Source organism: Polypterus senegalus, chromosome 4 (genome assembly GCF_016835505.1).
Source record: "Polypterus senegalus isolate Bchr_013 chromosome 4, ASM1683550v1, whole genome shotgun sequence".
Lineage (NCBI taxonomy): Eukaryota > Metazoa > Chordata > Cladistia > Polypteriformes > Polypteridae > Polypterus > Polypterus senegalus.
The window spans coordinates 220,275,994-220,290,112 of NC_053157.1; the positions used below are offsets into that span (position 1 = coordinate 220,275,994).

At 44.1% G+C, this 14,119-nt stretch overlaps 1 protein-coding gene across 1 annotated transcript in view; it reads right to left on the bottom strand.

Annotated features, from left to right (window-relative positions):
* Nucleotides 1-7,405: 7,405 nt before the first annotated feature.
* LOC120528023 (octopamine receptor-like) overlaps nt 7,406-14,119 on the bottom strand; it is a 94,607-nt gene continuing 87,893 nt past the window's right edge. Inside the window, exons 2-4 of the mRNA XM_039751988.1 lie at nt 10,599-10,897; nt 9,368-9,544; nt 7,406-8,611 (exon numbers count right to left, since the gene is read on the bottom strand). Coding sequence (XP_039607922.1) covers nt 7,927-8,611; nt 9,368-9,544; nt 10,599-10,882 — 1,146 coding nt within the window. The 5' untranslated portion in view covers nt 10,883-10,897 and the 3' untranslated portion in view covers nt 7,406-7,926. The remainder of the gene's footprint in view (nt 8,612-9,367; nt 9,545-10,598; nt 10,898-14,119) is intronic.

Sequence of the window (14,119 nt, forward strand, 5' to 3'; positions counted from 1 at the left end):
GAAGTCAGAGCCCTTTTCAAGTCACTGAATGCAGCTCCCGCTTTGTCAGACCATACCACTATGTTAGCAGCTCTTTTCTTCATCAAGTCGGTCAAGGGCGCCGCTCTCTCAGAGAAGTGAGGCACAAACCGGCGGTAGTACCTGGCCAAACCGAGAAAGGATTGGACCTGCCGCTTGGTCTGCGGACGGGGCCAGGTCAGTATGGCTTGTAACTTGGAGCACTGTGACCTCACAGTACCCCGGCCCACCAGGTAGCCCAAATATTTGGCTTCTCTTAATCCAAAGAAACATTTCTTGGGGTTGATTCGAAGCCCGGCCTCCCCTAATGCCCGCAATACTGCTGTGACCTGCTGTATGTGTTCCTTCCATGTGCTGGAATAGATGACGACGTCATCCAGGTAGGCAGCACAAAACGAGTTATGGGGTCGGAGCACTTTGTCCACCAGACGCTGGAAAGTCGCAGGCGCCCCATGTAACCCGAATGGAAGGACACGATACTGCCAGTGTCCGCTAGGAGTGCTAAACGTGTTTTTTTCCTTCACAGACTCCGTTAAAGGAACCTGCCAGTACCCCTTTGTCATGTCAAGCGTGGTCAGGAATTTGGCTGGTCCCAGCCTCTTTGAGGAGGTTGTCCACGTGAGGCATGGGATAAGCATCAAACCGGGAAACCTGGTTAAGCCGACGGAAGTCATTGCAAAACCTCCAGCTGCCGTCGGGCTTAGCAATCAAGACGATGGGGCTGGACCAGGGACTACTACTTTCCTCGATCACTCCTAGTTCCAGAATTCGCTTGATTTCCAGTTCCACCTCCACTTTCTTTGCCTCCAGGAGTCTGTAGGGCCGCTCTCAGGCGATCACCCGTCGGGTCAGTCAATATGTCGCGCCCAATCAGAGGTCCGACCGGGCTGTTCACTCAACACCTCTGGGACTGAGCGGATAGCTGCTTTGAGCTCCTGTCTCTGTCTGGGAGATAGCTGCTCGCCGAAATTAAGGGAACTTACTTGAGTGAAGAGAGAGCGGAGCTGACCGGAGGAGGGATCGGGGTCCCTCTCCTTCCACGGTTTCAGCAGGTTTACATGATACACCCACTCGCTTGGTCGCTTTCACCAAATAGTCGACCAAACCCTTCCTCTCCTTAATTTCATAAGGGCCCAGCCAATGTGCGAGCAACTTGGAGTGAGAAGTAGGCACCAACACCATGACGCGATCCCCCGGGCGGAACTCCCAGAGAGTAGTGCCACGGTCATAAAGGCGGGCCTGTGCTGCTTGCGCCTCCTCCATATGACTTTTTAGAATGGGTCTAATTGCATCAAATCTATCACGCAATTGGGCGATATATTCCAGAATATTTGTTGAGGGAAGTTCCTCTCCTTCCCAGCCATCTTTTAAGATATCTAATATACCCCAGGGCTGTCGTTCGTACAACAATTCAAATGGAGAGAAGCCCGTAGAGGCTTGGGGAACTTCCCGGTAGGCAAAGAGGACGAGGGGGAGGAGTTGGTCCCAATTCCTCCCATCCTCGCTGACCACCTTACGTAGCATCTGCTTGAGAGTTTGGTTTAATCTCTCCACTAACCCATCGGTTTGAGGATGATATACCGAGGTCTTTAAATGCTTTATCTTTAGTAACTTGGCAGTCTCCTTGAACGTTTCTGAGGTAAAAGGCGTCCCTTGGTCCGTTAGGACTTCTCTAGGAACGCCCACTCGCGCAATGCCTCCTACTAGTTCCCGTGCGATTACTTTAGAAGTAGCCGAGCGCAACGGAACGGCTTCTGGGTATCGGGTTGCATAATCCACGAGGACGAGTATATATTTATGTCCTCGGGCTGAGGGTTCTAGGGGTCCAACTATGTCGACCCCAATCCGGTCAAAAGGAAAGTCAATCAGGGGAGGGGGACAAGAGGAGCACGGTCCCTCCTGGGAATCTGCCGCAGTTGACACTCCGGACAGGAAATGCAAAAGCGGCGAACCTCCTCATTAATCCCCGGCCAAAAAAAACGGAGCTTGATTCGCTCCAGTGTCTTGTCGGAGCCGAGATGGCCTCCAAGAAGGTGGGAGTGTGCTAACTCGCAGACCTGCCACCGGTAGGTTTGCAGGACTAGCAACAACTTCCGGACCTTCCCCTCATGCTCAGCGACCCGATATAATAAATTAGCATTATCAATGACGAAGCGAGGTCCCTGTGGCATGGGTTGATGGGTGCGTTGGCTGTTAACGAGGACCACTGCATTCTGCATGCAGAGAGTCGTCATTCCGTTGTTCTCTCTTGAAAGAAGCCGGCGTCGCTCTAAACTGAAAGTGCAACTCAGAGAGCAGGTCCGGTCTGACCTCAAGGGGCGGAGACTCCTCCCTCGCTGCCAGGGTGCTGGTAGATGACGTAGCAGCCCTCGACGGTCCGGGAGTGGCCCTCCGCCCCACTCCCTGTCGGCTGATTACACGGCATGGAAGCAGCTTGAGATGAGTCTTTCTCACCTATAAGAGGCCCAAAGCTTTTCCGGGAATGCTCTCTAGTCTACCGCTGTTACTTTCAGACCAGTCCCGCTCGAGGATTACTGGAAACGGAGGATCTGGGTGAACCGCTACTGTGAGTTTTCGAAGGGTCCCTCCAAAACACACAGATTTGTACATGCGGATGTCTCCGTGTATACATTTTAGGCTGGTCTTTCTTTTAGTCCAGTGTTGCTTTACAACAAAATAGCGAGCACCGACAGACACGTTACTCCCGGAGTCAAACAGGGCCATCACTTTATGACCGTTAATGAGAAGCTCCCCCGTATGGTTGTCTGCCAGGGGATTGCTAAGGGCACACAAACAACACTGCCGCAGCCCCCTACAGTCCGCCTTGTTCCCTGACTGGTCGCAGGCCAGACGGTCTGGCGACTTTGGAACAGGCTCTGGAGTGCGTGGCAGGGACTTCCTCAGTGGGACATAGCTCCCGTGTAGTCCACCAAGGGGCTGTTCTGCCCTCCCAGGTTTCAAAGCCTGCCTCGGGGTCTTTAGGAGCCGTAGGAGCTCCTGCATGGAATGAAATTCACCCCAGGCCGGCTAGGCAAAGTCCTGGGGTAGGTGCTGCAACAGCAGAAAACAGGCAACCTGCTGCACGATTTGTAGTGGGGTCAACTCAAATGGCCGTAGCCACAGACCCACCTGCTGCCAGAGAGCCATAGCCTGTTCTGGGAGCCATTAATTTGGGTTAAACACCCAGGTTTGTAACTCCTTCACCTGCTGGCCTGGGGAAAGCCCATCCTTATCAGGGACCTTGGTCCCGATGGGCGGCTCGGCTCTCCTGCCCAGGAGAGCATAATGAGCCCCTTTAGTGTCCTCCCCAGAAACCAGCCCACGCCTGTGGGTCCCTTCCACCTTCTCCACCAGATAGGGCTTCAGCCCAGGGTTGCCCTCGTGGAGCAGAGCCTGCACCGTGTCCTTCCTGACCCCCCAGCACACTCCCCGCCCTGAAACTCGGCCCCGGTACTTTCCTACCTGGTTCTTTCTAGGGTCATGTCCCGGGTTCTTCAGGGACATCATCCTGCCGACTACGCCACTGTAACAAGAAGAGACTCGAGGCAGGGCAAGGTTTGGGGCAGCCACCCGTTTAATGCGGTTTCCTGGCTTCAAAAGCAAATGATTCATGTAGACAAGTTTACACGACAGAGTCCAAAACAGAACTGCCTCCCAGACGTTGGGCAGAAGTGACGTCGTCCTCGTGGCCCGGGACCGGAAGTGATGTCATCCTCGGGCCTGGGACCGGAAAAGATGTCGTCCTCGGGGGGCCCGGGACCGGAAGTAATGTCGTCCTCGGGGCCGGGACCGGAAGTGATGTGTCCCGCTTCGAGGTGGTGGCTCCTGGTGGGATTTCCAGGGAAAGACCTGTAGGGAACTTAGAAAGAGCGTCAGCGTACCCCGCCCCCAGGGCAGATGTATAATCAGTCCTCTCTAAGCCCTTCAGCTGCCTCCTATGCACACATGTGTGACACTGTTTATAATCAAACTTTATATGAAAATTATATTTTCACACTTAGGGAGGTCAAAAACAGTGGAATTTTTTCATGATTACATATGCATTACCTTGATTACAAGCAAAGTATAAAGAGTTATAGTCACCTAAAAACATTGAAAAAGTTTAGTATCATATAATATTTGTTACAATAAATTGCTATAGGTAAAGTTGCAGTTAGCTATATTTAATTATGATAATGATGGCGAAAATAAAAATAAATTAAATGTATTAGCCGGAACATGACGGTGACATAGCAGCTTATTGTTCCCATTACATCTTTATATTTGCATGGCATGTTCAATGTCGACATGTTATTGCTACTTGGATGATGTATAAATTAAAATAAAAGTAATAATTGTTATTGAAAGAATATGCATTATATTGAATACAGTTTTTAATATCATGTACACATTTATATTTGCATGAAACCAAAAAATTCAGGTAGGTTATTTAATTAAAGTACCGCTTCCAGTTGTGCAGTTTTTCTCAAATTTCATACAGTATCTGTTTTTTTCTTCTCATTATAAATATCGATACAAACTTTCCATTAAGTTACTCTATTCAAAGCTGTATTATGCATGAAAAGATTTGGATGGTTGTTTAAATAAAACACTACTTCTGGTTGAGTAATTTTTCTCAAATTTCATATCTGTTTGCTTTTTTGTATACAAAGTATAGGGTAAGTATTAGAATCATCCAAAAATTCGATTTTGATGAATCTCGATGTTGTAGACCTCCCTGAGCCCGAAAATACCATTTTTAGAATTATTGTCTGTGTGTCTGTCTGTGTGTGTTTGTACACAATTGAGTACACTTTCAGTAAGGTCAACCAAATTTTGCATACAAGTATTAGGTACAAAAAGTGGAAACGGAAGTGATACTTTACCTTTTATTCGTGCAGCTGCAAGTCTGAGTTATTCGACTTTACTATTATAATAATTGTTGAGTATATTATTAATTTGATTTGATTTGTTGTTGATGGTATTTTAATGTACATAATATAAAATTATAATCATTGTCTTGCGGTTTACTCCTCAAACATCCACCCCCATATCTGAGTATACGAGAAGGTCTACAGGAGACCACTCCCAATTTTTATAATTATAAATATCTATACAAAATTTGAATCATCTCACTGGAATTATAACAACAGTTTACTTGAAATTTTGCAAAAGTATTCAGTTAAAGTACCACTTCCGGTTGTGTGAATTTTTCTCAAATTTCATATCTGCTTATTGTTTGTCATTTCTAATATCCACACAAAAATCTGAAGCCCGTATCTTTATTTCTAGCCATAATTTATTTGAAAAAATCTGAAATGTGTTCAGGTAAAGCACCACTTCTGGTTGCCGGAAGTGCCCCCAAAACGTAATACAATTCCTTATTTTTGATATAAAACAGGTGTACACAACCTCATTGACTGAGGTCAAAGCGTTTTTGAGTTATCGTGTTTACACACAGACAGACGAGATTTCAAAAATGGTATTTTCAGACTCAGGAAGGACTAAAATGTCAAGATTCATCAAAATCTTGAGGTTGTAATTTTTCACAATTCCTATATTTGAAATTGTAAAAAATCTAATTTTCAGTTAAAGGATCTGAGCAGAACCTTTTCAAAACCTGGCAGGATCGAATCAATATCATCTTGAAATAAGCTTTTAAAGCACTGAAGAAGCAGATTCTCTCCCCATTTCTTTTTCTTCTCCATTTATCTTTATTCACTTATTAATTCATCTATTTACTTATTTTTACTAGCTTTAAGTTTTACTGCTGGCCGTGCTCTCTTTCTCAGGGGTGGGGTTGATTTGTTTTCAATCCTATTTTTGTAAAAATTGATCTATTTGTATGGAATGATTACAATAAAATCAATAAAATATATCTATATATAAAATTCTTTTTGCGTTTGAAACTGAAATTACGTATGACCACGTGAAACGGAAATTACGTATGACCACAGAACATATTATAATACAGGAACTAATAACTTCGTTTGTGGACACCATTTTTATATTGTCTTTATGAATTGTTATTATTTGTGTGAGAGTTATTTTACTGATATTGAAAAGAAGTGAACACAAACACGCCGATCTATCCCATAGAAGTGCGCCCCGCGTTGCCCTCTCCCAGCCCTCCTCACTGGACTCCAGCGATGAGCCGTTCGCCGCCAGGCGCGTTCTGACAGAAAAGTTTTATTTATTCGTCCACGTCACTGTTGCAGAAACTGCCACATTATAACTTTTTTTTATTGCCAGTACTTGATAGTAGAAGAGATGAGGAAAACAGCTTTGCGTCTTTCTACTTTTTAACTGTGCCGAGCTGTAGACAATGTGAAAACGACACCGGCTTCAGCGGCGAGGGGTCGTGAGAACAAAGTAGACTCTCTGAGGCGCGGAATGTCAGGTTACTCTGCCGGGTTGAGAGCTTCGCAGTTTCAGGCACCGTCCTCTCTTCTCGCACTGTTTGTTACACTTCTAGTGCCCTGTCGGCTCCGGGAGAGTGGAAATCATTCAGTGTAATCGGCACCATCACAGCAAAACTCTCTTTGTAAATTGCGCTTGACGACTACTTACTGTCCCTTAAGGTGAGTTCAGGTCACTAAAACCCTGTAACATTCAAGGTTGCTTTAGTTATAAATTCTTTTAAGAAGATGGAGGATTTACATCTAAGATGTACCGACTTCTTCACGTAAAGTATTAGACTTGGGAATTGTTTGGACCTTCTGCCCGTTAAGCACGGAACGGCAGCATCCACATTTCTCAGAATAATTTTTCTCTTAAATCACAGGCACGTAGTGCAAGGTTGTCTGGCAGAAATTTGCAGGATCGCATAGAAAATGTAATTTCTATACAACAGCGGTCGTGTAGCGCCTTTCACAAGGGATCTTTTACCGAGAGATGATCCAAATACATTTAAGCTGCTGTTAGTGCTACTTACCTGTTGTGTTATAGCACCTTTAAAATGTACTTTACCCAAAAGTACTCCAGTACTGCTCAATGTATCTTTACTTCTTGCATGTTAATGTTTTACTGTTTAATAATTTATATACTACATTGCTCACTGAGTGCAAGGGGAAAAAATACAAAGTCACTGGGTAATCATCTAGCATGTATATATATATATAAAAAAAGAAATTTTTCACGATTCCTATACTTTCTTTATACTATGTATAAGGGAAAGTAAAAAAAAAGTAAATATAAATGGCAAATGAGTCACAATCTGAGGTGGGTTGGCACCCTGCCCGGGGTTTGTTTCCTGCCTTGCGCCCTGTGTTGGCTGGGATTGGCTTCAGCAGACCCCCGTGACCCTGTAGTTAGGATATGGCGGGTTGGATAATGGATGGATGGATGGATGAAAATGATTCACAATTGCTGGGCAGATCTCCTCGGTTCCAATCAATCAGTCAACCAGTTAATAAATAAATCATTTAATCTTTATTTTATATAGCACCCATCCCAGGGTGTTTATATTGCATCATCATCTACTGTAGAGAAGAGCGGGTGGTCTTGCCACTGAATAGCCCAGCAGAGAAATGCCTGCCTCTTCTTTTGTGCATGACCATGTAATCTGTTATCCCTCCATTTTACCTCCATAACCACTTCTACATGTTGCTGGGTTCAAGAAAACAAAATGAATTATTCTAAAAGACCCATGAATGTCACACTACTTTCCCAATCTGATCCTGAAAAAAAACTGGACTTGAATGTCTTGATGCATTTGTCCATACTATGCAGCAGGGTCCAGTATCTTACAGATCTCATGTGGCACTTGGTCCAGACATTCAAAGCAAGGCTCATGATCTTGCTGACTTTACAAGAAGAGCCTATCAGAGAAAGTGCTCAGTGCTCCTTGTTATGTTGTTTCTATTAACATTCCTTGGAAAAGGCTGCCATGGAGTCCTCCACACAACCGCACATACACGGCCATGCCATTCATTGTTTTGGCTTGTTTTTCAGAGCTGCGCCAGGTATGGTGGTGTTCCTTACACTGTACTCTGCCTCCTGGGCTGTCCTGGAGAAGGTCACAATGGAGACCATGTCCTCTCCGATGTCCACTTGGGACCTCCACTGGCGGCAGATGAGCAGCTTTTTGAGGGCTCTTTGAAAGTCTCGATTGAGGAAGGCGTAGAGCATGGGGTTAATGGTTGAATTGCAGTAACCGAGCCAGGTGATGACTTTGAAAATGTACGTGATGATGGGGCTCTCACTGTCTTCCCCCTTGGCGGCAATCCACACATTGAGGACAAAGTACGGCAGCCAGCACATGACAAAGACTGAGATGATGATGCTCATGGTGCGGGTGGCCTTGTTTTCCAGCTGCAGGTTGTTGGGCCGTTTGCTGTTGGGATGATAGTGGATGTCCAGTGTCTGAGACACAATGCGGGTTGCCTTGAGGCGGGAGGCACGGTAGATGAAGAAGTACATAGTGCACATGATCAGAAAAGGGATATAGAAAGCCAGGGCCGAAGCCACAATGGCAAACGTCCAGTTAGTGACAAAGATGCAGTCACTGCTGGTATCGAAGTCCACACCAGGGATTTCATTCCAGCCCTGCATCACCGGTAAGAAGGAGATTAAAGATGAGTATACCCAAATCGTCACGGTCATAATGATGCACCTGCAAGTAAAGAAGACATTATGCATTAAAGCTAGGAAGACAGAAGCTTCAACTCATGGTAGTTCTACTCTCTAATCTTGGTGCTGGAGAGTGGCAACATGTTAGAAGTGACTGTACTGTGTGTATGTGATAATAATGACCCTATATATCTATACATTCAATCACGATTTTTCCAGGAAGCTCTTAGATTTTTCTCCAGTCAAACATTTTTATATTATGCATTAGCACGGTTTGGGCTGGCACCCTGCCCAGGGTTTGTTTCCTGCCTTGTGCCCTGTGTTGGCTGGGATTGGCTCCAGCAGACCCCGTGACCCTGCGGTTAGGATATACCAGGTTGGATAATGGATGGATGGATGGATTACCACAGTTTGCCACAGGGGAGCACTTCAGTTGTATCCTGTCCCATGCCAGTATTCCTGACAACACAGCCTAAAGACTCATCAAAGGCATGGGAATAAACAGATGCAAAAGAGACACGTAACAAAGCCATTTTTTTGTTGCTTACAGTTAAGTGTTATTGAGAAAATTCCTCGCTGGAGAACAAATTTATCGTTCAGTTGGAAAACTTTGCAGAGAGGCCGATTTATAAACAGGCATCCCATGGAATATTTGAATGTAGAAAATTTAAGACATAACTTCAGGTGTAGAATAGACTTAAGCACCTTCTCGCTCACCGATAGATCCTAAAAAGGTAGCGTTAAGTGAGAGGGTCAATGATATTTAAGGACCTCACCCCAACTCACCAGAGAGACCTACCTGCGACGGGACATCCGTTTGGGATAGTGATAGGGAGTGACAACAGAACAGTACCGGTCCAGGCTGATGAAGCACAAGGTGACGATAGATGCGGTGCAGAACATCACGTCAAAAGAGATCCAGACTTTACAGAACTGCTTCCCAAACAGCCACATGCCCGTCACTTCATAGATGATACTAAGAGGGAGAAAAGAGAAAGTGGGCAGCAGTTAGGAATTAAAACGCCAGTGGTGTTTCAGCATGTAAAAGTTTTCACTTAAGGTGCTTGAACCTTGTCACTAACCCTCCCAAATTTAAACTATGGTTAAACATGGAGGAATAAATTGCGTTTCTCCGATGTAGAAGAAGCTCTATTGTATTTTAAATTGTTCGACCCAGACTCGCCAAATAAAGCCCATTACTCCTGATATCGATATCCCCACTCAGAATATCAAGCATTAATTGGTTAAGATCACGTTATGAGCTTAGCTGACCTTTCTTTTTTTAATGTTTTGGCATTTTAAACAATCAACAACACCATTCTTAGTACTTAGGACATGCACTTAGACGTTAAATTTATCCTTTTCATTTTTAATATCCAGACCAAGAAAGGAAACAAACATATATGACAGACCATAAACCTTCTACGTGGCCATTAGGGTTACCACAGGACCCACTAAATCCCACGACTGTCTCAATCTTACAAATCCTTCCTGGTGATTGGACAAAGGAGAATAAAATAGAATGAAATGCCCGATGTGACCTCGCACAGACTGACACACCTCTAGCTCAGCCACGGCTGAGGTATTCTTGCTCTGTATTTGACCTGTAACCCAGCAGAGGCAGTGACACACCCTTGGATATTGCTGTCTGTGATGAGAATAAGTGATGAGTGAATGTCACGTACAGTAGGTAGATATTGGTGGGTGTATCAAGGCTAATCATTTGTCCACCAATCTAAGAAGAACTTTAGATGCTTTTCATGAACACGTTTTCATGATGAAACACAAGCATATTGAATCAATATATTTCAATTTGTATTTTTGACACTGTATTATAATCATGTTTGATCTGTTAAATACCTTGTGATGAAGCATGCGCCATATACAATAAAGATCAATTGATTGACTATTATAAATCAAGCAGGACACTGGAATTCTCGTCATAATTCTTGACCAAATAACAAACCCACCCATCTGAGCAATGAATACTGTATAAACAGCCAATAATTCAATATAAGTCACCATATTACCTGAAGGGCATAACAAGACAGGCCACCAACAGGTCCGCCATGGCCAGTGACATGATGAACATATACGTGACTGTGCGCAGCCTCTTCTCCACTGCTGGACAGATAAACACCACAGTGTTCCCCAGAAAAGTCACCAAGTCAATGAGGGTCAGCAGCACTCCCACCGCCACTTGTGAAGATGCCACCTGCAGGGCTCCGTGGCTGCTGTTGCCGGACCTCATGCTCACTACAGATGCCAAGGAGTGGTTTGACAGATAGGAAATATTTTTATCATGGAGCATCATCGGCTAGGCCACCACCTGTGAGAAAGACAAGGATACGATCAAAATTGGACAACAAGAGGAGCAGCCGACATGAGAGTGAACAGATTAAGCAGCTACTATAGACACACTGATGGTGGGACAAGAGGAAGCTTCCATAACACACGTTATGCTGGATCTTCTTTACTACCTACAGACACTTGATTGTTTAAGATCCACTTCTTATGGTACAACTTCTAATTGTTTATACTTCACATATAGTACTATGGTGTCATAGCATCAAACTGATGCTAAACTTTAACACATTACGACATGGTTTGAATAGAGACAAGAGTTTTATGGCCAGATATGAGGATTGTTTTCATCTCTCGGACTGACACAGACAACCTGTCTACTGACCCACATTGCATTGAAAAACTCATCAGAAACGTCAAAAGACTTTGTTGGACAGTTATCCAAAGATCTTGACTATACGGTGGAACCTCGGTTCACGAACGTCTTGGCACATGTACAGGGCCGCTGCTGGCCAAATGGGTACCCTAAGCAGAAATTAACTTTTGTGCCCCCTCCCCCAAATATTACGGAAGTAAAAATAAAATAATAAAAAAAAACACCTACTATAGGGGCCAAAATAGAACTTTATTCAAATAAAAGTAAATACATGAGGGCACGCGCGTCATCACGTGTGCTTAGCCTACTCTGTGTTCACCGTAAAATGCAATATGTACGTTTATGTTTTTGTTTATTTGTATATGTATATTATTAATATTAATTTATTATTATAATATATAAAAACGATTTTCTTGAGCAGCTGGGATGGTGCCCCCCCTGGGAGTTGGTGCCCTACGCAGACTGCGTACTCTGTGTATAGGGAGCGGCGGTACTACACACGTACAAAACGGTTTACAACCAAAAAGTTCACCAAACTTTTGCATCTGTTCACGACCACACACTCGGTATACGAACAAGCCAGTTTCCCTTTCGGTTTGGGCGCGCCGATGACTACTGCACATGTTCAGTCTCTCCCTGTGCATTCCCTGAGCAGCGAGAGAGAGAGAGCAAGAAAGAGAAACACACACGCACACACACAGGCAGCACGAGAGAGACACACGCACACACACAGGCAGCACGAGAGAGAGACACGCACACACACAGGCGCGTGAGAGAGAGGGCTGGACGCATAAGGCAGAGAAGGCAGTTAAAGAATGAACTGGACTTGATTTTGTTTTCACTCCTGTTTACAGCGATCGGTTCGTAGTGTGCATTGTTACAATGTTACTTTTCTTGGTTGTTTATTAAATTACAGATTTTTCAAATGTTCATTGTTTTCCCTGTGCTTAAAACTCATTAAAAAAAAGTGTGTTCAGCGAGCGGTTGGTAGCGCTATAGCTCAAAGTCTTCTAGTGTTAGTTTTCTCTGTTGTTCAAGGTTTTCTCAGTGTTGTTCAATGTTTTTACATTTAGTTTACTATTACGCTGTGCATTCTATGGTTTAATTAACTATATTTGTGCTTAAAAATTTTAAAAAGATATATATTTACATATAGTTCATACGGTCTGGAACAGATTAATTGTATTTACATACAATCCTATGGGGGAAATTACTTCGGTTCAGACCAAATTGGTTTACGACCAGAGTTTTGGAACCAATTATGGTCGTGAACCGAGGTTCCACTGTACATTGTTCTCCTCTCTTGTTAAATGAATCTTAGCCTGGAGAGGTCTGTTCATTTTTCATGTTTAAGATGACCCACTTAAAGGTTTTCCAATGCTGTTTCTGTCCTGGTGTCTCTATAAACACAGGGAATTCCAGTTTCTGTATTACAGCCTGCCTGAAGAAGGGGCCTGAGTTACCTCAAAAGCTTGCATATTGTAATATTTTTAGTTAGCCAATAAAATGTGTCATTTTGTTGGACTTCTCACTACTTCACATATACAGAAAGATAAGGATCAGTCTGGTGGGATCTTACTGTACAAAGTGAATGTTTTGGTAGGTTAGCTTCACTTTCAGGTTAGCAATTTGAACTACCACTAATGAACTATACTAAAGTCACAACAGTCAATATGGCGTCTTAGTATGTGGGAGAAGAATTAAACTGGCATCACACTACACAAGGCAAAGCAAGAATAACTTTACGATAACTGAAGAACATTTGGAACTCTAAAGAACTACCATTACAAATCAGGGTTAGGCTTTTGCATACCGACAGCAAGTCACTCTACTATATGGAGCAGAAACAAGGATAACAGGGACAACAATAAAGAAAGTTGAAATATTTATTAATAACTGCCTGAGAAGGATTGCTGATATCCGCTGGTCAAATACCCTCAGTAAGAAAGACCTGTGTTAGATAACCAAACATCTGCCAGTTTAGGGTGAAGTCCTCAGATGACACCAGAACTGGATTGGTCACACACTCCAAAAGCCAGCAAGCAGTGCCACCTGCAAAGCCCTGAACTGGAACCCACAAGACAACACAAAAAGAGAATGACCAAGGAACACCTGGCTCAGAGAAAGTTCAGGCCTGAACTGATACTGGAAGGTATTTGATGGTGGTCTATGCCCCAGACGGGGCAGCAGGTATAAGTAAATACTTTACACGACTTTTCCAGTTTAAGGCTTCATTGACATAATCTTACTTAGTTGGTGGCAGCCATGAGGTGGTAGCATAATGCACATATAGTCATATAGTCTGACATCCCCTGAAACTCAATTAGACCTGACTTTGACTCTTCTAAACAAAATCAGACGGGTTTAAATGGGCACTTCCTCTTCTTCTTCTTTCGGCAGCTCCCTTTAGGGGTTGCCACAGTGGATCAACTTCTTCCATACCTTTCTGTCCTCTGCATCTTGTTCTGTTACTCCCATCACCTGCATGTCTTCTCTCAGCACATCTATAAACCTTCTCTTAGGCCTTCCTCTTTTCCTCTTCCTTGACAGCTCTATCTTTAGCATCCTTCTCCCAATATACCCAGCATCTCTCCTCTGCACATGTCCAAACCAATGCAATCTCGCCTCTCTGACTTTGTCTCCCAACCGTCCAAATTGAGCCGACCCTCTAATGTCTTCATTTCTAATCCTGTCCATCCTCGTCACACCCAATGCAAATCTTAGCATCTTTTACTCTGCCACCTCCAGCTCTGTCTCTTGCTTTCTGGTCAGTGCCACCGTCTCCAACCCATTTAACATAGCTGATCTCACTATCATCCTGTAGACCTTCCCTTTCACTCTTGCTGATACCCATCTGTCACAAATTACTCC